The sequence below is a fragment of the Gekko japonicus genome, unplaced genomic scaffold (genome assembly GCF_001447785.1).
Source record: "Gekko japonicus isolate JY-2015 unplaced genomic scaffold, Gekko_japonicus_V1.1 scaffold902, whole genome shotgun sequence".
Classification (NCBI taxonomy): domain Eukaryota; kingdom Metazoa; phylum Chordata; class Lepidosauria; order Squamata; family Gekkonidae; genus Gekko; species Gekko japonicus.
Genome location: NW_015169803.1, coordinates 470,417 through 496,107, shown reverse-complemented (window position 1 = coordinate 496,107; position 25,691 = coordinate 470,417). Strand labels below are relative to the sequence as shown.

Below are 25,691 nucleotides of genomic sequence, written 5' to 3'. Positions count from 1 at the left end.
TTCTAGCCTGACGAGTCTCAAAGGTGCAGGACGAAATTGCTGAATGAAGAGTGAATTAGAATGAATGAGATAAAGCACAGCACATTTCAGCCCTCCCACAGGGACCCACCCCTGCCCCTCCCACGAGCTTTACCTGCAGCTATTAAAGCTAGCCGAAATAGAAGATCTTACAATAAGATTTCCAAATTCCCCACAATGGTGTCTCATCCCTTTTCTTTTCCCATGATCCTTAGCGGAGGTGGCTATAGACCAGGGGTCCTCAGCCTTCTCAAGCCTGTGGGGCACCTTTGGAATTATTTTGTTTGTTTTGTATTTTTCATATGTGTGTGAGTGTGTGTGCACCTGGAAGTTGTGGCGACCTCTGGTGACTGACCCCTACTTGGGGGCCTGGAGGATATTCAGAGAGGCGGCTGAATAAAGCCTGCCCCTGCCCTCCCGAGTGCTGGCATTCCAAGGAGGTCTCCTATCATCCAAATCTTTGTCACAGTCAGCCCTGCGTAGCTTCCGAGATCTGACGAGATCAGGTTTGCTTGGGCTACCCAGGTCAGGGCAACACAGAACTCTATTCTTGAAGAAAATCTGAGAAGCTGTGCTTCACACAGAACAGCGGGCTGGCCTTCTGGGGAGTGGGCCACCACCGAGTCTGCTATATGCTACTATTCTTGCTCACCTGCAATTCAAGGTACTGGTGCTGGTCTGTAGAGTGTCGGAACAGGCTGAGCCTTCTGTACCTAAAGGAAAGGCTTTTCCCACATGTTTCTCCCAGCTCACCAAGGATAATCTGGTTGGAGAAAACTCTTTTTTGGATCTCATCCTTCCAGGATGTTAAGGCAATGAAGACCCAGAGTAGGACCTCCTCAGAAGTTACGCTAGGCTTGTGTGATGAGGCGTGCCTGGGCTATCCAGGCCAGGGCGGCACCTTTGGAATTCCGGCACGGGGTGGTGGGCATGACGACAGAATGCCTACCGGAGGAGGCACAGCCAATGACACACAGAGGAAGCTTTGATGCAGGGGAAGGGGGGGATAATAAAAAAAAAAACATTTAGGAAAGAGGAGTGAGAGAGAATGAAACCAACATTCTAGTAGCAGCTGCAGCCACACCCACCTTTTGCTTCTTATTCTGTTTACCTTGTTTGTTGTCAAAACCCAGGGCCTTTTTTGTAGCAGGAACTCCTTTGCATGTTAGGCCACACCCCTAATGTAGCCAATCCTAATGAGTTTCTGCTATTGGGTGTGGCCTATTGTGCTAATGAGTCCCTGCTGGGCGAGGTCAACTTGGGAGCCAGCCGGAACTCTGTTCCTGTGCGTTCCTGCCCAAAAATAGCCCTGGGTGGGCATGACGACAGAATGCCTACCGGAGGAGACACAGCCAATGACACACAGAGGAAGCTTCGATGCAGGGGAAGGGGGGATAATTAAAAAAAAAAACCCACACACATTTGGGAAAGAGGAGTGAGAGAGAATGAAACCAACATTCTAGTAGCAGCTGCAGCAAAAACAGTTATTTTTATCTATCCACCCAATTGGATTTCTAGTGGCCAGTCAGAAACCCTGCTGAGCAAGTCCACCAAGTTTCTAAAAACACTTGGTGGGCACCAAGAAGGGTTTTGGCAGGTGGGCACCAAGCTGGGGGCCCTTATTCTAGACACATGGTTCTGGAGCCAGTCTGGTGTAGCGGTTAAGGGTGCGGACTCTAATCTGGGAGTACCGGGCTTGATTCCCGACTCCTCCACATGCAGCTGCTGGTGTGAACTCGGGTAAGTCACAATTTCTCTCAGGGCTGTTCTCTCAAGGGCAGTTCTCTCAGAGCTCTCTCAGCCCCACCTATCTCACAGGGTGTCTGTTGTGGGGAGGGGAAGGGAGATTTTAAGCCGCTCTGAGACTCCCAAGTGAAGGGCCGGGGTATAAACCCAACTCCTCCTCTTCCTCCTCCTCTTCCTCTTCTTCTTCCAGTTGCTTTTCAGTTTCTTCAAAACAAAAAAAGGCCAATATTGTGGGGAATCCCCTTTCTCTTTCCACCTTTCCTGCCCTATTATCCCAGCCAGTGGTCCCTCTAAGCTGAGTTAGAGTGAGCTAGCTCACAGTTTTTTAGCCTCCGGCTCACACGTTTTCGTCTTAGCTCAGGAAGGAGGGCTCCAGAGCAAACTAATTTATGCACTAGCCAAATTGCTTGCTCACAACTTTAATGGCAGTAGCTCACAAAGAAGAATTTTTGCTCACAAGACTCCACAGCTTAGAGGGAACAGCCCGTGGGGATCTTAACAGGTTGGGACAACCAAAGCACGAGGAAGAGTAGATGGATGCATGTCCTTAAGCTGCCTGGCTGTGATTTGGGGGATCGATTTGAGAGCTGGCAGTTGGTGGGGAAGAGAATGCGCAGCTGTCCAAGGGTGGGGAGAGTGTGGGCATATGGACGAACTTCAAAAGCTGTTTGAGCAGTGACGCACAGCACTGGAAGGGAGATAATTTAGCATACAGAGGAGGTAATTAGAGTAGTGGAGGGACCGAGCTCCTGTCCTAGCAAAATTTAGCCATACACACACACACACAGGGGTCATTTCGTAGAAAAAGAGGTGCAGGAGCTCATTAGCATAACTCATTAGCATAACTTATTTGCATCTGCCACACACCCTGACATCACCGGAAGTGTGTCAGAAGGCAACACCCACCGCTTAGGCTCCACTGGACTGTTTTGGATTGCTAGCTATTGGGGGGGGGGGGGACGTGCAGATCTGCCCTGGCAGAGGAGGGAGAGCTTGTACCTGAATAAAACTTGATCTTAAAGTTGCCACTGGACTGTTTTGGGGGGGGGGGCAGGGGAAGCTCTGCAACTAACCTGGGTGCTTCTTGCTCTGACTGAGGGCTGCTGGGAGCAGGGGGGGAGGGGCTTGTTGCATGTGCCCGCCCCTGGGCTCTTTACAGCCGGAGCTCTGCGCTCCTGCAAGAAATGACCCCTGTATGTATGTATGTGTGTGTGTGCGCGTGTGTATAAAAAACAATAGAAAAAGGAGGCTTAAGAAAAATAAAGGAAATGCTTCTTGCCGATGTCCCTGCAGAAGAGAGGGATGCTACTGTTCTCAGGCATGCAAACAGATGCCTCCCACTGGTATTTTTTGTAGACTCTTCCTGCTTTTAAGAGTCCTGTCCATATTAGATCCAAAAACATTATAGGTACTGTTTCCTGTGAAAGCAAATCTGTTTGTCAGAATTAACCTTCATGAAAGCTGCCTTCAGTTTCAGAAATGTCTTTTTGAGAACAAAGGGGTGGGGGGAGTCTAGGGAAAGCCGAGAAGACCTGGAAAAAAACAAAAAGAATTGCACGAGTTGCCATGTATTTATTTATTTGAACACATTTTCCAGCATAGGAGCCCAAGCTGGCAAATAATAAAAGCATTAAAACAAGATTAATAGGTAATTATATAGAAGGGAAACACTTAAGGAAGGGTCAATAAGAATCAGCCAGGAAGCAGAAGGCAAACACCAGCATGCTGGCAGAAGGCAATGATAGGAGAGGACAGGGCAAGTCTCACTGCAGAGGGAGTCCCATCATTTTAGTACCACGAGTGAGGAGGTCCTCAGCAATGTTCCCTCTAAGCTGTGGAGTCTTGTGAGCAAAAATTCTACTTTGTGCGCTACTGGCATTAAAGCTGTGAGCGAGTGATTGGGCTACTGCATAAGTTAGTTTGCTGTGGAGCTATCCCTTCCTTGTGAGCTAGCTCACACTAACTCAGCTTAGAGGGAACATTGGTCCTTTCTCAGTTTGCCCCTTATCTAGTATCGGATGGTGAGGGCAGCCGAAGCAGGGTCTTGTTGAAATGTAATGCATAATTCTCTTGCCTGGCACACAAGAGCTGGGCCAACTAAGCCTACCAAAACTGTTGTTTGGGTTAATAAAGAGCAGTAGTGTCTTTAAAGCGTGAGCGACCCTGTTTCCCCCACTCTGTCTGCTTAATTATCGGACTCCAACCTATGACAGTGCTGTGGCCCCTCATCTAGTATCGGATGGTGATGGCAGCCGAAGCAGGGTCTTGTTGAAATATAATGCATAATTCTCTTGTCTGGCACACAAGAGCTGGGCCAACCAAGCCTACCAAAACTGTTGTTTGGGTTAATAAAGAGCAGTAGTGTCTTTAAAGCGTGAGCGACCCTGTTTCCCCCACTCTGTCTGCTTAATTATCGGACTCCAACCTATGACAGTGCTGTGGTCACACAAATACCGTTGGTTGTCGATTTCACCGTCATGGAATTCCTTGGAGAGTTTCTCGTTGGTCTTGTTAAAAGGTGACCATCTTGGGGGGGGGGGAATTCTCCTTCTACCCTCTGTATCCCATAGCCAGCTAAAGCTGAATTCTCCAATTAATCGGGCCACTTGCTGTGTCACCACAGCCTTGCACATTGGGTTCAGAGCGAGCAGAGAAGCATTCTGGTTTACAAATGTAGATATAAATGTGATCTGAGCAGCCCGACTCTGTTTACTCAATGTCACCCTGAGGAAGTGAACCGATGAATGGCTGGGCTGAAGGTTTGGCAAAGCTTCACACTTGAGGAGGGTAATACAATGTTCGGAATGTTGAGTGTGTGTGTGTAGGGGGAAAGTTTTTAAAGAGTACGTCCTGCGAATGTTTTTTCCTTTGGGACATGATCAGTCCACGATGAAGAATTTGAAACTGTTCGGTTACGTTTAGGATTGTTCGGTAACACAAACTTCAGGGGAAAACTATTGGTGTCAAACCTGGTGGGAAACATACCTCCAGGACACTTGTGAGAGTTGTTGGATACCTTCTTGAACAAAATGGCATTCTCTTGACTCCCCTCCGCTGCCTAGGGTTGCAAACCTCCAGGTTGTACCTGGAGATTCCCCGCGATTACAGTTGGTCTCCGGACAATCAAGATAGGTTCCCCGCAGAAAATGGCTGCTTTGGAGGGCATTATGGCAGTATACCCAGCTGAGGTCCCTCCTCTCCCCAAATCCCACTCTCCCCAGGCTCCACCCCCAAAACCTCCAGGTATTTCCCAACCCAGAGCTGGCAGCCCTAGGTCCCTCCTCTCCTCAAACCCCGCCCTCCCCAGGCTCCACCCCCAAAATCGGTATTTCTCAACCCTATCCCTGCCCCATCGTTTTTTCCAACATATGTTTTGTGGCTCTCATCATGGTTCCCTCTAGGGGTGTGCAAAATAAATATGGTTGTTGTTTTTTCAGATTCAGGTAGATCGAACCAGAAAAATATTGATATTTCCTGATATTCCCGAATCCCAATATCAGTATGGTATTGGGATTCAGGAAATAATCGGGAAACCCAAATTTATTCGGCTCCATTATAGCCTTTGGGGACCATTCCCTTTTAAATGCCTGAGTTCGCTTGCTGAGGTGTTGGCTGGCTTGGAGAAGGGATTTAAAGAGAAGTCTAGTAGTGAATATCTGAAAATATTATGGACTAGAATTGCTTTTCTTAGGGAGGTGGCTTTCGCTGGATGTCTGCATGGAGACAGTAATGTGCAGTCTAGCCTGCAAATGCATTTAATCTGACACATGTTACCATACGGATGTATGCCATATTGTAACAGCTCACGGTGGATAGAATTGTGCATCTTTGTCAGTGTTTTCCACTGCCTTGCTGCTGGCTGAATTACATTGAAATCAATATGAGAACTACAGTAATTCATTTTGTATTGGCAATAATGCAAACACATATTTATCATCCAGAGGTTTTCTGTAAGTAATACCATCTCTCCAGTTGTTCAGTGAAATAAAACTTCTGTTTACATACACGCTTGAAAGTTAGACTCTTAGTGCTGATTTTTACATCTCTGTAACGTATGTTCTTATCTTAATTTCCACTGTCTTTCTTTGAAATTGTGGTTGCCCATTTTTATTTCAATGATGGAAAATGCCTAGTGGGTAAGCTCAGTTGGTTTTGATTTGACGTTCTAGCCAGTGGTGAGTTATAAAAAAGCATTGTTCCATAAAATTTGGAAACATGAACAGATACAATACTAGTCAAACCGAGTAGTTTCCAAGTCATAATTAACTTTTTCCCCCCGAGTGACTATACCAGGAAATCTCACTGTTACAAAAAATAATACTCTGTTAAAATCACATAAAGTGTACTTTATATAAAATTTCCCCTATTGTTTCTCCCCAATTCAGCTACGTGTCTATGACACACATGCAGGGGGCATAAAATGAACATGGCATTCTTTCATTTTGATGTTTTGTTGAAAATGGATAGGCACTGGGGGGGGAATCTGTACGATTTTCCAGTTCTTAAATTTACTGGGAAATGTGCATTATTGCCCCTAGGTAGCGTTCCCTAGGGCAGGTTCACTGGAATGGCATTGGCATGCCTTCATATGAGCCATTTTGGTGTAGTGGTTAAGTGCACGGACTCTAATCTGGGAGAACCGGGTTTGATTCCCCACTCCTCCACTTGCACCTGCTGGATGACCTTGGGCAAGCCGTAGTTCTGTCAGAGTTGTTCTTGAAAAGAGCAGTTTCTGTCAGAGCTCTCTCAGCCCCACCTACCTCACAGGGTGTCTGTTGTGGGGAGGGGAAGGGGAAGGCGTTTGTAAGCCGCTCTGAGACTCCACAAGTGAAGGGCGGGGTATAAATCCAATCTCCTCCTCCATCATCTCTCTCGCACTTTCTCTTACAGGCCTGGATCTGCTCTTGCAGATCAGTTTGTGTGATTTCCCCATTTACGTAGGGATATCTCCTCCAGTTTTGCCATGTGATTTTATTGGACCTCATGTTTCGTGAGGTGCAGTGGTACTTCGGGGATCTGAGCATATTACAATATTAGGCTCTGTGGTCTCTTTGCTGAAGTTCTCTTTCCGTCGATGCACAGTCCGAGGGTGGGCAGTTTTCACCATGTAAATAACATTGACTGTTGGTCATGATCTAGATTAATGGGCATCTCTTCTCTGTTGTTTTTCTTAGGCAAGAAGAGACCAACAGAAGAGTGAAAAATGTAAGATGCTGGGGTGGGTGGGGGAGTTTCCTTACTGCTGATGATTTGACGTCCATGAAAATGACTTGAAAATTTTTAATTTACTGGGTTTATTGCTGTCCTTCCTGAGGGCCTGTCAAGTAGTAGTGAGAACTGGTCCCTTAAAAGAGATGTGCTTTCCTGAATTACTTAGCCTGTTGATTTAAATAACAAGCATTGTCCTCTTCCTGTGACCCTCTAACCATTGCACCAAGCTGCCTCTCAGTCCTCAAGATTCTTAATGCGTGGGTAGACTTACTGAATTCTGTGAAAGCCATCTTTTATGCAAGTTTGTTGGGTTTTTTCCTGATCTTCTCATTGAGAAACCTCTGCCAAGTTCCCAAGGAATGCTGGGCCTTGGAGCCCAAGAGTAGAGTTTTATAATTACTTCCTTGGGATTTTAAGCTTAACCTTATGATATCTTTCAGTGCAAAAGTCACTGCAACAGTTCATATACTTCTGGCTGTGTGCTAGGGTTACCAGGGCTTTCTTGGAAACTGACAGGGGATGGGGGAGGTTACAAGTAGAAAGAAGAAGCCCTTAGGCCACTTTGCCTGTGTCACACAGGAAGTGATGTCATCATGCCAGCTACTTCTTGGTGATGCTCTAATATTTGGGCAAAAACCATGGTAAAGCCAGCTTCTACCATAGAGTTTTTGCCCAAGTTTTTTCCAGGGTGTTGCCTGGAAGTTACTGGCATGATGATGTCACTTCCTGTGTAATGCCAGTTAACATGTCCTAGGCCTTTTCCTTTCTACTGGTAAGTTCCCCCTGCCGGCCAGCTGATCAGCAGCTGGGGGGGGGGCAGGGCCTGGCCGTGGGGGACCCTCACCTCCACTGGAGAGTCTGGCAACCTGCTATGGGCTCAGATTTACTTTAGGAACTAGTTTTTAGATAGATGAATAGGGTTGCCAGTCTCCAGGTAGAGGCTGCCGCTCTCCCGGAATTACAACCGGTCTCCAGATGACAGAGATCAGTTCTCCGGGAGATAATAGCTGCTTTGGAAGGTGGACCCTGTGGCTAAGTTCCCTTCCCTCCCCAAATCTTGCCTTCCCCAGGCCCCACCCACAAAATCTCCAGGTATACTGGCAACCCTACGAATCTAACAAAACTATAGTGCCTTAAACTGTATTTCTTCTTGCTGTGCATGTGAGCAGTGTTCCCTCTAAGCTGAGTTAGTGTGAGCTAGCTCACAGTTTTTTAGCCTCCAGCTCACAGATTTTTGTCTTAGCTCAGGAAGGGATGGCTCCAGAGCAATCTAATTTATGCAGTAGCCAAATCATTCGCTCACAATTTTAATGCCAGTAGCTCACGAATTAGAATTTTTGCTCAAAAGACTCCACAGCTTAGAGGGAACATTGCATGTGAGTACATCATGGGTATGATATAAATTGGCTTCCATTTTAAAATGTATTGACCGGGTTTAACAAAAGACCCTAAGGTTGGGTATTCATAATTTGGCCAGAAGAGGCTAGCATTAGCCGCTCTCTGCTTGTTTGAAAGAGGACCTGGCCCGAGGTTCTTGGTAATGAAGAATCACATGTGCTACTTGAAAGAGAATTGTAAAGTATCTGTCTTCTGAAGGAGAAATGAAATAACAGTAATGAAGTATTTAGAAAGCACTTAACGTATTACGGAGAACCTGGAACTGAATTCAGTATTTCATAGTAGGATTCCCCCTTTACTTGTCTAAGTTCATTACTTACACATGTATTTTATTTGATTACTTTTTTGTTTTGTTTTAGGTTTTGATAACGTTATATTGGCTGGGTAGAAAAGCTCACGGCAACCCGTACTATAATGGCCCACATCTTAATTTAAAAGCCTTTGAAAAATTATTGGGTCAAGCTTTGTCAAAGGTAAGGCATTCAAGTGTGGAAAAACAATTTATAATAGGGTTGCTAGCCGCCGGGCCAGGCTTTCCCCACATTTGCGGGCTCTTCCAGCTGGCTGGCAGTGGAAAACCCTGCCTGCAAATGCCCCCAAACGTGGTGCAATGATGTCACCTGGAAGTGACGTCATCATCCCACCATCGACATTGCACAGCGATGCTCTAGGTTTTGGGCAAAACTCTATGGTAAATTTGGGCTCAGAACCATAGAGTTTTGCCCAAAACCTAGAACATCACCATGTGCCACACACGCAGAAGCTCCTGAAGAGGAGCGAAGATCCCCCCTGCCAGCAGCACGGTCAGACCTGGCAACCCTAATTTAGAGCAAAGGTTAAATGTTGTGTGTTCGTCCATATTCTGCATGACAGCCTGTTCGGGCTCTAGTTTTGTAGATGGATTGTTTTTGGGGGAAGGGATGGATGATGCCAAGGCAGGCTGTGTCCTCTTCCGGCTCCACACACTCTCGATGATTTGTGTTGGTAACTGGAAGGCAAAGTTGCCAAGTCTGGGTTGGGAATTCCTGGAGATTTGAGGGTGGAGCCTGGAGAGGGTGGGGTTTGAGAAGGGGGGGGACGACCTCTGCATGGAACAGAGTCCACTGTCCAAGCTGCCATTTTCTTCACAGGAACTGACCTCTGTAGTTAGTCTAGGGATCAGTTGTAATTCTAGGAGATCTCCAGGCCCCACCTGGTGGCTAACAAAGCGGTACCATGTACCTAATAATACACCATAAAATCTTTAAAACTCTATAAAATCACATACTCAATTCAGCACATAAGTTAACAATTAACAATAAAATGCATACAGTAATAGAATTAGATGGCGTGCATTCCAGATCTCCATCTCTGATCATCATCCATCGCTCTGCTGGTCCTGGCGATATTTCTGTGCTGGACCTGGGATCCAAGCTTTCACTGGGATCATTGGTGGTAACAGTAGTGGCGGCTCCTATTGGAAAGCCTGGTGGAAGAGCTCCGTCTTGCAGGCCCTGCGGAACTGTAAAAGGTCCCGCAGGGCCCTGATCTCCTCTGGGAGCTCGTTCCACCAGTAAAGAGCCGCCACAGAAAAAGCTCTGGTCCTGGTACTGGTGAGCCTTGCATCCTTGGGGCCCGGAATATTCAATCGGTGTTGGGCCCCAGACTGTAGTGCTCTCTGGGGTCTATACAGGGAAAGGCGGTCCCTCAGGTAGGTCGGTCCCTGGCCATATAGGGCTTTAAAGGTAAGCACCAGCACCTTAAAACGTGCTGTAGTTAGTCTAGGGATCAGTTGTAATTCTAGGAGATCTCCAGGCCCCACCTGAAAGTTAGAAACCTTACTGGAAGGCTAGGTGGGATTAGGGAGTTGATCTGGTCACAGGGCTTCTTGTGACCGATTCTGATAAAGAGACGAATAAGGGAGGGGGGGCATGAATGAGGTTTATAAAACGATATGTGGGGTGGAGAGAGTTTACAAAGAGAAATTTTTCTCCTTCTCCCAAAGTCCTAGAATTTGAGGGTATCCAATGAAGCTGATGGGCAGTAGGTTCGGGGCAGACAAAAGGAAATACTACTTTACATAGAAGTGATTAAAATGTGGGATTCACTGCCAGAGGATGCAGTGATGGCCACAGGAATAAACAGCTTTAAAAGGGGATTAGATAGATTCATGGAGGAGAGGTCTATCAGTGGCTACTAGCCATGGTGACTGAGGGGAACCTCCACATTCAGAGTCACTGATCTGCTGAATCCTGGAGCCAGGAGGCAATATCAGGGGAAAACCTTGGCTTCTATGCCTTGTTGTTGGCCCTCCAGAGGAACTGGTTGGCTGCTGTGTGAGACAGGATGCTGGACTAGATGGACCACTGGTCTGATCCAGCAGGGCTCTTCTTATGTTCTTATTCTTTAGCATAATGCGTTGGGCTCACTCGGTGCTCTTAATTATATTTTATTCTAAACTTTTAGAAGTAGTTTGTGTGTGTATGTAGATTCATACTATAAAACTGAAACACATCTGTGTTAAATTCATTTTGCCAAAGTGCAGGCATCTCCTCATTAAAAACTCACATTACCAATTTGACGCCTGCAGGATAACAAAAAAATGTTTTGAACATAGTTGGGTTAAATTTGATCCCTGCAGGCTCTTGGAGAATCTAACAGTCCCAAGCGAAGTGGAAGGGACAGTGGGTACGGCGACATTTGGTACCTTGAGCGTAGTGACTCGCTTTCTTCATCTGCCAGCCATAAGAGAGAGGATTCGTTCGATAGCTTGGATTCGTTTGGCTCAAGGTCTTCCGCCAGCCTTTCATCAGACATAACTCTAAAAGGTTGCAGTGAAGGTATGTTCCTATCAAATCTTCAGTTAGCCTATTTTTTAATTTTGTAGAGAAGTGAGCAGGAAGGAGAGAGAGATGGATTAAATACTGCTATGTGTAGTGTAGTAGTTTGGCATAGTGGTTAAGTGTGTGCAGGGGTCATTTCGTCCAGCAGGGCTCTTCTTATGTTCTTATTCTTTAGCATAATGCGTTGGGCTCACTCGGTGCTCTTAATTATATTTTATTCTAAACTTTTAGAAGTAGTTTGTGTGTGTATGTAGATTCATACTATAAAACTGAAACACATCTGTGTTAAATTCATTTTGCCAAAGTGCAGGCATCTCCTCATTAAAAACTCACATTACCAATTTGACGCCTGCAGGATAACAAAAAAATGTTTTGAACATAGTTGGGTTAAATTTGATCCCTGCAGGCTCTTGGAGAATCTAACAGTCCCAAGCGAAGTGGAAGGGACAGTGGGTACGGCGACATTTGGTACCTTGAGCGTAGTGACTCGCTTTCTTCATCTGCCAGCCATAAGAGAGAGGATTCGTTCGATAGCTTGGATTCGTTTGGCTCAAGGTCTTCCGCCAGCCTTTCATCAGACATAACTCTAAAAGGTTGCAGTGAAGGTATGTTCCTATCAAATCTTCAGTTAGCCTATTTTTTAATTTTGTAGAGAAGTGAGCAGGAGAGAGAGAGAGAGAGATGGATTAAATACTGTTATGTGTAGTGTAGTGGTTTGGTGTACTGGTTAAGTGTGTGCAGGGGTCATTTCGTAGAAAAAGAGGTGCAGGAGCTCATTAGCATAGCTCATTAGCATAACTTATTTGCATATGCCACACCCCCTGACATCACCGGCAGTGTGTCAGAAGGCAACACCCACCACTCAGGCTCCACTGGACTGTTTTGGATTGCCAGTTATTGGGGGAGAGGAACATGTAGATCTGTCCTCGCAGAGGAGGGAGAGCTTGTACCTGAATAAAACTTGGTCTTAAAGGTGCCACTGGACTGTTTTGCACCGGGGGGCCGGGGGGAGCTCTGCAACTTACCTGGCTGCTTCTTGCTCTGACTGCTGGGAGCGGGGCGTGGAGTTTGTTGCATGTGCCCGCCCCCTGGGCTCTTTACTGCCGGAGCTGCGCTCCTGTAGGAAATTACCCCTGAGTGTGCAGTCTCTAATCTCGGAGAACCGGGTTTGATTCCCCACTCCTCCACTTGCAGCTGCTGGATGACCTTGGGCAAGCCATCGTTCTGTCAGAGCTGTCCTTGAAAAGAGCAGTTTCTCTCAGAGCTCTCTGCCCCACCTACCTCACTCAGTGTCTGTTGTGGGGAGGGGGAGGGGAAGGAGTTTGTAAGCCACTCTGACACTCCAAGTGAAGGGCGGGAATCCAATCTCCTCTTCCTCCTCCTATTTCAGCTTTTCCCCCTCCCAGCTTCAAAAGGCCTTTCTGTAGAATATCTTCCTCTAAACAAACATTGACTGTCTAGCAATTGATTGCAATATACTGAACTATAACCCACTGCTCAGCTAAGAGCCAAAGTGTAAATGACAGAGTCTGCGGGGTCCATCCGATGGCCACCAACACCATTTTAGAAGCATTTGCGTTTGAGGCCTCAGGGCAATTCTACAGATGCTTCTAAAATGGCATCGGCAGCCACGGGATGGACCTGTGACCTTCATTGTTTGTTGTGTGGGGCCTTCCTCCAGCAAGAGAGCCTTGCGGATTCTCGAAAGGGCTCCTTGGGGCAGAGCAAAGCCCTGCACTTAATTGAGTGAAAATCTAGGATACGGTAAGCTCGGATACAGTAAGTCAGTAAGCAGACAATAATCCCTTTTTCTTATTCTCTGTTTCCCTTACCCATAGCTGTATTAGACAGGGGTTAAGTGGGAGATCTACCAGTTGGGAAGTTTCCCAATTTCTATTAGACAGGGGTTAAGTGGGAGATCTACAAGTTGGGAAGTTTCCCAATTTCTGTTTAACTGTAAAATCCCAGGGAATCCCATTTCTTAGCTATCCCCCCACCCCCATTCAATTACAGGGGAGTTATTCTGACCTTCGTTTTAAATATATAGAAGATGGTAACACTGGCCATATTTTACAGTACGTTTTTCGTTGACGGATAAATGGTTTTATTCTTGGTGATAAAAGCAGAGAGCTTTATGTTTCGATTTTTCTGATCTGAGGTAACGAAAAAGATATGCCAGCATTTCAGTGTTTTCATTAAAAAATGTTTAAATCTCTTACTAAACATTGCTAAGGAGAGTCGCTTTGAGACTGCCTTCCCTACCGACATGGCTGATGGTGACATTTCTCCCGTGGCGTTGATGTTTCCTGCAGCAGCAAATCCATTTTAATAAGCAAGCTTGTGTTAACCGACGCTTCGTAATCTCTTCCCTGAGTCTTTATAACTCCTTTGCTTGCAATGACATTTTGGAAATGTGTTCCACCGTTGGCAAACCAATTTTAAAAAACAGTCTACAGGAGCGATGAGGGTGTCTGATCATACCAGCTGTACAAGTTCTAATGAGAAACGTCACTTAGATTAAAAAAGCAAATGACTAGAGAGGGAACATTTTGTTTCGTGAGTAAGGTGATGAAAAGAAGATAGTAATGCGAGGAATGCAGTGCCACTGTGCAAACTTAAACTTCGCTCCAGCAGATCTTTCTACAGTATCATGGCAAGTTCCTAATAATAGCGGTACTTCTGTTTGTTTTGTAACCTCACAGAGTCTTCTTATGTTGTGGTATCGTAAGGCGAAGCTTCACTGTAAAATGTGTCCTTTGCGTGTTCCGGTTTCTTTTTCTCTAGATTGTGAAAGTGACACGGACTCCGAAACACGCACCAGGATGCAGGACCCCGGTAAAGATGACATGTCCTACCGCAGGGTTTCCTTGATCGAACCAAAACCTGCCGCGGAGTTCAATCGTTTCTTACCCAGCAAAACCAAACCACCAACAACATATATGCCAGCCCCTTTGAGAAAGAAGAGGACAGAACAGAATGAAGACAACAGAAGAAGCTGGGCGAGTCCTGTGTTCACCGAGCCAGATGGAACCTTCTCCAGGTACTAGTGTGTTGCTTACACTCTGTCAATGGCAAGGGTTGGTTTTTATATATTTATTTATTCATTTGATTTATACCCCGCCCTCCCCGCCGAGGCAGGCTCAGGGCGGCTTGCATAAAAGTACATATATAAATACAATTAAAACCATTTGATAAAAAACACCATAGCTATTAAGTATTAGTTGTCCTGAAATGCGGAAGCAATATTCGAGTAAAGGGCAGGAGCAGAAGTTTCCAGCTTAACAGTACTACTTAGGGGGCAATCGTGATGGCATTTTCACACTAGCTCAGTTAATCCGATTATGTATGTGGTGAGCACAGGCTGTGAGTTGTAGGCCAGGGCACAGCGTCGCTTCTCAAGTGTTTGATGCAGCTCCTGATCGATGAGCACAGTGGTGGAAGAGCTCCGTCTTACAGGCCCTGCGGAACTGTAAAATGTCCCGCAGGGCCCTGATCTCCTCCGGGAGCTCCTCCGGTAGCGGCTATGAAGAAGGTTGGTGTAGATGTAATGTGCCTTATGGAAATCAAAAGCATGCTTTACAGGCACCTGGACTCCTTCCGTCCTCCTCCCCACCCTTACATGGGTTGCTGTAACGGTGACATCACAGTAAAGCTGCATTGGCACTTACCCAATCTAGGGTTTTCAAATCCATTGCAGGCAAGGGGAGACCCAAGTTGATGGAGATAATAGTGCTGATGCCTTAGTTGTTTTGCACCATGGTTATTGCACAATTTCTGACACTCCCAATCTCCTAACTGTGGTTAGAAGACAGAGAAAGTTGTCTTTTTTATTAAAATCAACATTCTTCTGAGGTTTTCAGAATTCTGGGATTTAATGAAATGGGCAGTCTGGGAATATGGTTTTGCCTTGTGCACAGAGTATTTTGGATGCATTTGACTTTCGGGTTGAAGGTTACTAAAGGTTATTAAAGTGATGAATAACTTATCGCACATGCTTAGCTCTCCCATGTACTTTGTAAGCATAGATTTTGGTCCTTTTATTAGAATCAGGATAATGGAGAATAAACCTCTTAATTGCCTTTCGCCAAGAGTTCCACTTCTGGCTCTGAAAACAAGTTGCACTGTACTAGATAAACGTTCATTTCAATCAACCAATTTAGAGTCCATTGGACTCTAGATTTGTTGTACTGCTTCAGACCAGCACGGCTGGCCAACTGGATCCATTTAAATCAAGTAGGAATTGTTCATATTTGTAGCTTTCAGACTGACACAACTGTTCCAATACAAAATGATGCTGTGTTAAATCATTGTTTCATAGATTCTATAACTTGATTTCGGTTTATGTTGTAGTGGAGCCGGTCGCGAAGCACGTGGTTTCATTCTATTTGCTTTCTTCTGATCTCTGCAGCCAAGGAAGTTTTCTAACCAAAATAAAATGTCACAGGAGAAGGTGGCATTGCACATCTAGGTTAAGCACAGATGATCTGTCAGTGTGGTGGCTTGGAAGATCGGAAGGAAGCGGCCAGACATTGATTCTGGATGACTTGGCGAAGTACAGGTCCTGGGTGAAAGAGTACCCCCAGAGCTTTTCAGCACCTGCATTTCTTTATGTCCAGCAAGATGGTCCTTCTGAATCTGGAACTCCAAGGTGTTGTCTAGGTGGCCCAATTGCTGTGCTCAAGTTAATGAGGCCTGAGCTTTAATTCTGTGGATCCAAATAGTTTGTTCCTCAACTCCTTAAAAGCGTTTCCGTAAATAATGCATTCTGGGATAGTCCTGACTGGCCTGATCCTACCTGCTCTCGGCAGCTAAGCAGGGTCGGCTCTGGTTAGTAACTGGATGGGAGACCACCAAGGAAATGCACTTATTAAAAAAAAAAAAAAAAAAAAAAAAAAAAAAAAACCAAAAGAAAAAATAAAAGCCCCGAAAAACAAAAAAAAAAAAAAAAAAAAGCATTGAAAAGCTATAATTTCTACTTTTTAAAAAGCATACTTTATAAGTAACATCAGCTTCCGTAATCGAATTCTTAACATTTTGTGTTGGCCAATGGGAAAGCGGATCTTCACTGATAGTCCATCTACTTACTCTGTTACAGAAGTTTCCGTGCCGGAAAGTTCACTTGCTTCATTCACAAGAGTTTTGTGATTTTGTAGCCAAAAAAAAAATGCTTGTTGTATACACAGCGGCAAGTTGGTTCTTAAAAATGTATAACTTGACTGGATATTTTGTGCAGTAACCAGCAGAGAGCTCTGCAACGGGAGATGGACTTCAAGTCAACAGCTAGCGTCCTTTCAGACTTCTCCAGCTATTTTGATGAGGAGGAGGAAGAAAAGACAATAGGCACTCCAGACATCGAAACAGATGACCTTTATGTTCGCAAATTGAATGCTGCAGTGTCCAACATAAAAGATTCTTCTCATAAGTTTCTTCCCCAGTCTTGGACTCCAGGCGAAGAATTACACTGGAAAAAAGCTGATAGGATCTCTTTTTCCAAAAAATGGTATATGGACATTCAAGGATTCAGGTTTGTTGCCTTACCTGCTCTTTGGCATTCACAATCATATTTTAATCTCTTATATAGAAAGATTTTTTTTTTAAATTGGCTCAGATCAAAGAAGCCCTTTTATGTCCAAAGAGGGTGCGTTAAAAACTTCTTCGCCTGCCATTTGTGAACTTTGAAACGTGACTAATGTTTCAAGTAATCTTGGCACGCTGCCTTTCCCACAATTATTTTTACGCATTGTGTACTGAAATACATAATTTGCCTGCAATTTTTATGGCAGAACTTATGTGTTCCTTTACTTTCCCCCCTCTGCCTCTTCTCCAACCCGTGTGCTGCTTTGCAGTAAAAAAACAGATTCCGAAGAGCAAATTGCAGAAGTCCCACCAAGCGATATCAGCTGTGGTAGTTTGGATAATGTTTGCCGAGGGGACCCAGACTTCACTAGCCGAGCAGCTGAGGATGCGGCGCAGTCTCTAACACAAGCTGCAGAAAGAAACGTTAGCGACCCTTCTGATCTTCCAAGGTTGCTACAATTGCATGAGCTGTGCTGTCTTGTGTGTTGGGGAAAGCTCTGTTTGCCGAATAGTTAAACGGACAGTAAACAACATGGAAGCCGCTTTTAACTTTTTACTCTGTGATCCATACGTTGTTGGTTTACCAAAATTCACACTACTAAAGTAAACGGAGTCGTCGTTTTCTGCTTGCTCGCCCGTGCTCCCTTGCCTATTCTGTGCAATGGCTCGTTTGTGTCGCCGCCGCTGTTCCGGAATAAAGCCGTTGTCCATAAAGACGTTGGAATGTAAGCCAGCCGTGTTCTAATGTTTGCAGGTGTGACGCTTTTCAGTTTTGGAGATTGTGCCTCTCTTCGTTTGCAGTTTTAAGCCTTGTTCTCACTAAGGTGGTAAACGTGACTGGGCTGTGCCACTTCCGATGGCAGCTCATATGATTAAGTGCTCCTCCATTAAAAAAAATATTACATAGAGAACTATTTTGTCAGAGACATGCTTCCCCCAAATCTGTAGTTTTCCATGGCACACCTGTATTTGGTGTGTGTTGAAGAAGCATTCAGTCTTGCATGGCTTTTACCTACGGTCTGAAATGGTGGAGAATTAAGACTCAGAATTATTACTTCAGTGAGAACGAAGTCTCTGTGTTTACTGGTTAATGCCGGTCTAATCTTTTTTTGTATTTTTTTTTAATATCTCAGTCAGTTTTTATTTCTCCGGGCACTGCAAAAATATTCCGATGACTACCTGTCCTCCAAAACTAGGACCAAAATTGATCCGGCTTCAGGCCCTAGGCTCGTCACATGCTGGAAAAGCCATTATATTAGGCCCGGATATGACCAAAGGGATGCCGGAAATGGAGATTTCTATCCAGATTTGGAGAACGATGATTTGTTTGTTCGCAAGACTGGTGCGTCCCATTTGAATCCAGTAGTTGTCCAAGATTTCGAGTATCTTAGGAATTCCTATAAGCGAGGGCCTCACTTAGAAGGGGAGATAGTTCTGCAGCCCAGAGACGGCAAACCTGTAATTCCAGATTTAGAAAAAGATGATCTGACGGTCCGCAAGGTTAAGCTACAGAACAGGAAAGTGTCCTTGTCGGGTGCCCCTGATCAATATCAGCCTGCTCTTTTCCCGGATCCTTGGAGTCTTCCACCGGCAATTCAGGCCAAATTCCTTTGTTTGCTTGAGAAGAAGACGTCTTCAATGAACGAAAGTGGTGGAAAGGTCTTACCGCCCTCTTCATGCCAAAAGAAGGACGATATGCTGACCCGCAAGATAGAACTGCTCAATGTGGGTTTCAATGCGCAGCCAGTCAGCTTCTCCCCAGGAACGTGCAGCGCAGAAGATTTTGAAAAATGGGAGGCTATCAGAGAGGCCAGCAAAATCAAGCACAAGAAACGGCAGATGGTGGAAAGGTCAGCTCGTGGGCCTGCATGGATTGTGTTTGTGTTTAGGAGTGCTCAGGAAAATGGGGATTGTCATGGCAAAAGACAGCATCGTGTATTCTGCTGTGCATGTCTTGGCGTGTGTCTGTGTGTTTGTGTGTGTCTGTGTGTTTGTGTGTGTATCATCCTGTATGTCCTTCTGTTGATTACCAGAGTCATCAACAGTACAAATGTTACATTTCAGAGGTTACAGGTGGACTGTTTGATCACTGGACTAATGTTACTCCCCCTCCCGAATTATCCAAGTTTTGTTCCAATAAAGGACCAGGAGAGATCTGTTGCTCTTTTTGATAACAGAAATAATGCAATCAGCACTGTTTAGTACCCGTCTGTAGACATTTGTGGAAATATGCACGCTTCAAGTACTGGCTAACAATAAAAACTCTGTTCTCGCCTGTGACCTTTTCTCTAGAACTTTCTTATGAAAATATAAAGCTCTTAAAGCCATCATGTTGATAGACATGCCCATGGATGAGGGAGAGGTACAGGTGAAAGAACTGTTTCTACAGACATCTCTGCAGTCCAGCCTTTGACTGTGATTCAGAGCCCTTTTGGAATTCGTAAGGTTTTCATACGTACATTGTAGTTTCTCTTTCTGGGAATAGCTATTGTGTGTCAGAAGCCAAAGACTGCTCATCTGTCATAGGGAGGGGCCTTTGTAAAGGGACACTGACATTCATGAAGCAGCTTTCATCGGGCCTTTGACTTCAGTGCAGATTTGTCCCCAATCTCTGTGTCCCCCCCCCTTCAATCTTGTGATCAAATTAAAGGCCCGCCTAGGTTTCTTGCTGTCATTGGACTTGATGAGAGACCCATTTTTGGGCTTAGCCCTGTCTTGTTAGTAGTTTAGTAGCCTGTCGTGCTTCTGAAGTTCTCCTTTCCTGCTGTTGGATCAAAAATGACCCATAACTCAAAAAGTATTTGCTGAATTAGTAACATTTCCATTTGTTTTCATTTTTAGCTCCATCTATCTTGGAGCTGAGAACTTGCACTGATACCTTTTTTTAAAAAATGATGCCACTAAAACATTAACAGGTAGCACACTGAAAGGTAGCCCTAATATGGGAGGATTTTTACAACTTTTTCAGAAGATGCTCGGACTGTAGTGAGCGTAAGGTGGCGGTGTTGACAGCGTCTGTCCTCACGAAGAGACAGTCCAGTCACACCTAATGAGGTTGCTTCTCCTGGTAAATTGTTTGCTTCTCATCTCGAAATATCCACATCCGTTTCGTTCTACTCAAAGCAGTCATCTATTTCTTCAGTAAACACTGTGTGTGTTTTGCTGCGCATGTTGTTGTAGAGAACATACCGTGCATGCTTCATTGGAAACGTCTGTGGGTGTTTATGGTTCTGAATTTTTCGTTTGATCATATATTGAAGCTTAACGCAGTTAACAAAACTTAAGAAATGATTAAAACTTTTGTAGCATGAGGCCTCATTGGGATTCTCCACGGCTGCTTCCCCCACCCTCCCCTGGTGTTGTATTCCTTGCTGCCAGCCACCCCTCTCTAATTGGCCTCTTTTCCTACATGCCAAGAATGTTACAGGTAGGGTATGAACAGGATTCTGGCCCTAAAGTTTTATTGTGTGACTGTTTCAAGGGGCTGTTATAGGAACATCTAAATCACAGATTAATGTTTCGGGCTTTAACATGTTAAGCTTCCAATATGTCTTTGTGTTTGGCAGTATATTAAAATATGTTAAGCCATGGTTCAAAGAAACTTCAAGATGGGTAGCCATGGTACTCTGTCTGTAGCAGCAGAAAAGAGCAAGAGCCCAGTAACACCTTAAAGACTAACAGAGTTTGTGGCTGGGCCTGAGCTTTCATGAGTCACTGCTCATATATCTGAAGAAGTGAGCAGTGACTCACAAAAGCTCCATACCCTGCCACAAATTTTGTTAGTCTTGAAGAAGAAGAAGAAGGAGGAGGAGGAGGAGGAGGAGGAGGAGGAGGAGGAGATTGGATTTATACCTCACCCTTCACTACCCAAAGGTGTCTCAGGGCGGCTTACAAGCTCCTTTCCCTTCCCCTCCCCACAACAGACACCCTGTGAGGTAGGTGGGGCTGAGAGAGCTCTGACAGAAACTGCTCTTTTTCAAGGACAGCTCTTATCAGGGCTACAGCTTGCCCAAGGTCATCCAGCCAGGTGCAAGCGGGGGAGTGGGGAATCAAACCCGGTTCTCCCAGATTAGAGTCCGCGCACTTAACCACTACGCCAAACTGGCCTCTTGTGCTACTGGACTCTTGTTCTTTTCCACTGTCAAAGAAACTTGTTTGCCCCTCTGTTTTAACTGGAAGATGGGCAGGAAGCTTCCTTTATGTATTTTGTGTATAGATGAGGTCTAGCTGGAATCAGGAAACAGTATCCGTGCATGTTGAGGCTATGAATTCAAATGGTTCTCCGAAACCTCATCCAAATATCAGAATTTTCATAGTACCCCCTCCTTTGGAAATTCAATACTCATTGTCCTAATTATCCCGTGCTTTAACGTTGTTCTCTTGATATACATGTGATGGAAATGGAATGGGTTAATCTGAACTTGTTCTGGTTTTCTGATTCCCAGGCTGTTTCAAAAGCTTTCTGATGAGTATGGGTAAGTTTAATGATGAAAGAACACAGATGTACCACATCATAGAAAGGATTAACCCGCCTAGCTTGTGCATTCATAGCGGTGGCTGAAAACTTGTGCTTGAGGCAACTGGTGCATGCTGCTCTAATACTTCAGTGCCTGGCTGGTTTGCATAGCAGTTTCAGCACTTGGTTTGGAAGATGCTTTAGCTGGCAAAAGGGTTGCATGTATGATAAAAGAGGGCAGCTGGTCACTAGATTCTTAAAAGTTTCTCTGTTGCTGACACCCGGCATGTGGTGTCCTTCAGACAGAGCATTTGCATCTAGCTTATGTGGTTGATGTTTTTCACGGCTGGCTCCTTAGACTGGACGGCAGCTGTCGACCATCTGCCAGAGATGTTAATTATGAACAGTTTGATGCCACAACAATGTATGCTTGAGCATGGGATGCGTCTGCTGCTGTGTTACCAACCGCGGTGCCAGTATTGCAGCTTGCTGTATCTTTTCTAAAAGTATTGTAGGTTGTTAGGGTTGCCAGCTCTGGGTTTGGAAATTCCTGGAGATCTTGGGGGTGGAGTCTGGAGAGAGGGTGGGGCTTGGGGAAAGGAGGGACCTCAGCATGGTACAGTGCTAATAGAGCCCACCTTCAAAAGCATCCATTTTCTCCAGGGAAACTGATCTCTCTCATCTGGAGATCAGTTGTAAAAGCAGGAGATCTCCAGGCCCCACCTGGAGGCTGGCAATCCCGTAGGTTGTTGTTATTATTATTTACTGTATTTATAGTTTGCCTTTTTCACTGAGAGGAGCTGTGGTGGCTCAAGTGGTTAAGACGCTGAACTGCAGGCTGTGGAAGGTCGGTAGTCCAGCAGTTCGAGACCCGAGTGTGCCACATGACGGAGTGAGATCCCGTCTCTAGTTCCAGCTCCTGCCAACCTAGCAGTTCGAAAGCAAGAAATTGCAAGTAGATAAATAGGTACCGCTTCGGTGGGAAGGTAACAGCGTTCCATGCGCCTTGGTGTTTAGTCACGCCGGCCACATGACCACGGAAATGTCTTCGGACAGCGCTGGCTCTTTGGCTTTGAAACGGAGATGAGTACCGCAACCCTAGAGTCGGACTCGGCTGGCTTTCGAGCAAGGGAAACCTTTACCTTTACTTTTTTTCTCACTGAGACTCAAAGTAGGTTGCAGAGTGTAAATCAATAACAATCCATATAAAAAGGCATCTGATAAAGCACAGCATAGGTTGATGGAGTCAATATGAGGAGCCATCGAACGAGCAATGGAGTTAGGACTAGGATTACTGACATCTGGATGAACATAACATATTGGGCACAACTCAGTGTGGAAAGAATGAAGAAAACCGTGTTACATTATTAGAAAGTAATGGAACAGCAACAGGTGATGCGTGCCACAAACTGATAATACACCCTGTACACAGCAGTATAATCCGCAAACCCTTTCCCTTTATAAAGCCACTTTCTGAATTTTGTTACAGTGTAGTCCTGTTTTCTTCATAAAGAAACTCTCTTGAACAACTCTCTTTTTACATAATTTGCTGAAGGACAAGCCCACGGGAGCCTCAGATGCTTGATGTCATGAGCAGGGATGGGCACGAACCGCACTTTTGTTGTTCAGTGCAGTTTGTGGTTCGTGGCTGAACCATGAACCAAACAATGAACCAATAGGAACTGGGAGATTGGTTCGCAAACTGAACCAGTTCATATCTGTGATCCATTTAAAGTTTAAAAGCTTGTTTTCTGCTCCCCATGGCTTTTTGCGGTGAGCAGGCAACAGAGGTTTAAATGGTTCTGAACCGTTTAAACCAAACAGTCGAGCGGCGGGGAACTGTTTTTTGTGAAGAGCAGAAAGCTTCTTCCTTTACATCAAAATTTGTGAAAGTTCGTGGCTGTTCTTCAGTTCGTGAACATCGCTTTGTGAACCATGAACCGAACAAAATTTGTGACAAACTTGAGTACACCAGCTGGTTCATGCCCATCCCTAGTCATGAGTATAGCAGTCTCCCTCATAGGTCTTGAAAAGAGCGGACCAGCAATGAAAATAGATAACATTCACATCAACATCATTTCCACTATTGGGAAAAGAATTTTCAGTTTGTTAATGGGAAAGGGAGATGAAGTCAGTATCTTTATTATATATATTGTGTTTATTCTCTTACTGGTTTGACATTCACAAGGCAGTTCTAAAACAGGACAAATTCTTCTGAAGAAGTTAACAGACATGTGCCTTTCCTGAAAGGCATCAGGCATGGGCCTAATCCTTCCTTTACATGTTTATTAAAACACTTACATCTTGCCTTTCCTAGTGGTTCAGGGCGTCTTACAATAATAGTTTAAAAAACAACATCAGTTAAAACCCAAAATAAAATGACAAACCCCAGATCTTAACCTTCTCTGAAAAAGCATAATGTCTGTTGGAAATCACACATCATTCCATAATGCCTATTGGGAGTCGCATGTCATGGCATGATGTTCAGTTTGTCCACCCTCGCTCCACATCTGTGGTGGCCAGTAGCCCTGTTCACAAATTATAGTGAACACGCGTACATTCATATGTTGACTGATTGTCATGTTACATTCCATGTGCGTACAGCTGAACGTGTGATGCAAGCCCCCCATTCTATCCAGGTACTGGTGCTAGGGTTGCCAAGTGATTCTTCGCCAGGAGCGGGGGGCTCCCGGCTGGCATCGGGTGTGTGCGCGCGTGTCACCCAGAAGTGACACAGGCACGCTGGGGGCGGGGCCACGGCCATACAAGGGAAAACCATAGGGTTTTCCCTTGTATGGCCGTGGCCCCGCCCCCAGCGTGCCCAGCGTGCCTGCGTCACCTTCGGGTGACACGCATGCCAGGGCGGAGTTCCCACCCGGGGCCCGATTCTGCGGCGGCAGAAATCGGGCCTCCGAAGCGAGGGGTTACCCACCCCCCGCCCCCACTTGGCAGCCCTAACTGGTGCCCAGTTTTAATTTGTAAAGCGACCACAGGTTGGCACTTCCTTACGAAGAGATGGAGGATGTCATGGACATGCCAGGTGAACGTGTGCTCACTGTAACTTCTGAACACGGCTGGTGTTGGTGGGGTGAGGTAATGATGCCAGTGTGACATGAAGCAGGTTTGTCTAGATGTTGAAGGGAAGGGAGGATTAGACTATGGCTGCCATAAGCAGCGGCATATTTTTACGGTCTGCATCACAGCCCGTGAAACGGTGTGCAAGTCTGTGGAAAGGGCTGCTAGTCTTAGGAAGCTATAATTACACTTGCATGGCTCCGTGTTCAGTTATGTTAATGACAAACCGTAAGTTATATTTAAGTATATTTGCTTCCTAGGCAGCCATTCCGTCCAGAGGGGAAGGGCATCCTTCCAAAGGCGCCTTGTAATTGTGTTAATAAATAAATGCTGTGCTTGGTTCCAGCCACTGGTCAGGATTTCTCTTGTCTCTCCACCCACCGCAGTAGCATTACACATTGCATTTTAATTACTTGTACTGTAAAAATAGGCTGTGGAGTACATCTTCTTGGCTGAGGGAAAAAAAAAAAGGATTAAAATGTTCAATCAATATATGTACAGCCACACAGAAGAATCCTTGCATACATCACTAAAACGAAGGGCGTGATACCAACCGAGGTCATGGTTATAGGTAGGGTTGCCACCAGTGTTCCCCCCTAAGCTGAGTTAGTGTGAGCTATCTCACAGTTTCTTAGCCTCTAGCTCACTTTCTTTTTTTTTTGCCTCCGCTCAGGAAGGAGGACTCCAGAGCAAACTAATTTATGCAGCAGCCAAATCGCTCGCTCACAACTTTAATACCAGTTGCTCACAAAGGAGAATTTTTGTTCACAAAACTCCGCAGCTTACTGGGAGTATTGGTTGCCACCTGCCTGGAGAAAAAAGTCCTGTCCCTTAAATAGAGTCTTTAATGAGATGTTATATACCAGGTGATGTCATTGAGCTCCATGCCATGAAAAGTTTCAGCGGCCCGTTTCCACACATGAAGCGTCTCTTAAGGGGACAGGACATTTTTCTCTGGGCCTGTTGGCAACTAGAGGAGATCGCTGGTCATTGGCTTCCGATGGCGCTATCACATCCTGCTGCATGCGGCAGTTACCTTCGAGAGGCGGAATGCCGTGCTGTGTCATCGATTAGACCACACACATGCATTTTGTGACTTTTTCACCTTTGGGTAAAGTGCCTTGTGCTTTTTCTGGCAATGTCTTCTGGAAATTGATCCGTTTTGGTTCACAGAGCTCCATAATAAGTGGCGTCGCGCTGCCAAAACCCGCAAGGGTTTGAAAAGTGTATTGAAAAACCAATTTTCTTAAAGGCGGTTAAACCCTAAGCAGTGCTGATGTCTATGTTAATTGTTTTAAGCACATTCATTACCAAGTTATTAGTTGGCTTCCTCAAAAGTGTAGTTATAGGGAGGGTTTTTTTAATTGCCTTCCTTAATTAATTTTTTA

At 45.2% G+C, this 25,691-nt stretch overlaps 2 protein-coding genes across 7 annotated transcripts in view; both read left to right on the top strand.

Annotated features, from left to right (window-relative positions):
* LOC107115419 (LIM domain only protein 7-like) overlaps positions 1-13,053 on the top strand; it is a 66,822-nt gene extending 53,769 nt beyond the window's left edge. Inside the window, exons 5-8 of the mRNA XM_015417120.1 lie at positions 6,939-6,969; positions 8,733-8,846; positions 10,994-11,192; positions 13,034-13,053. Of these exons, the coding sequence (XP_015272606.1) occupies positions 6,939-6,969; positions 8,733-8,846; positions 10,994-11,192; positions 13,034-13,053 (364 nt within the window). The remainder of the gene's footprint in view (positions 1-6,938; positions 6,970-8,732; positions 8,847-10,993; positions 11,193-13,033) is intronic.
* The window catches only part of LMO7 (LIM domain 7), an 82,912-nt gene continuing 68,835 nt past the window's right edge, over positions 11,615-25,691 (top strand). For 2 of the 6 annotated variants that reach the window (XM_015417124.1, XM_015417123.1), the window contains exons 1-6: positions 11,728-11,800; positions 13,980-14,235; positions 16,429-16,719; positions 17,042-17,221; positions 17,906-18,622; positions 21,218-21,247. In XM_015417124.1, the coding sequence (XP_015272610.1) occupies positions 14,018-14,235; positions 16,429-16,719; positions 17,042-17,221; positions 17,906-18,622; positions 21,218-21,247 (1,436 nt within the window). In that variant the 5' untranslated portion in view covers positions 11,728-11,800; positions 13,980-14,017. Of the gene's footprint in view, positions 11,801-13,979; positions 14,236-16,428; positions 16,720-17,041; positions 17,222-17,905; positions 18,623-21,217; positions 21,248-25,691 lie in introns of those variants that run through there. The other 4 variants (XM_015417125.1, XM_015417127.1, XM_015417128.1 and 1 more) reach the window with 4 other exon arrangements.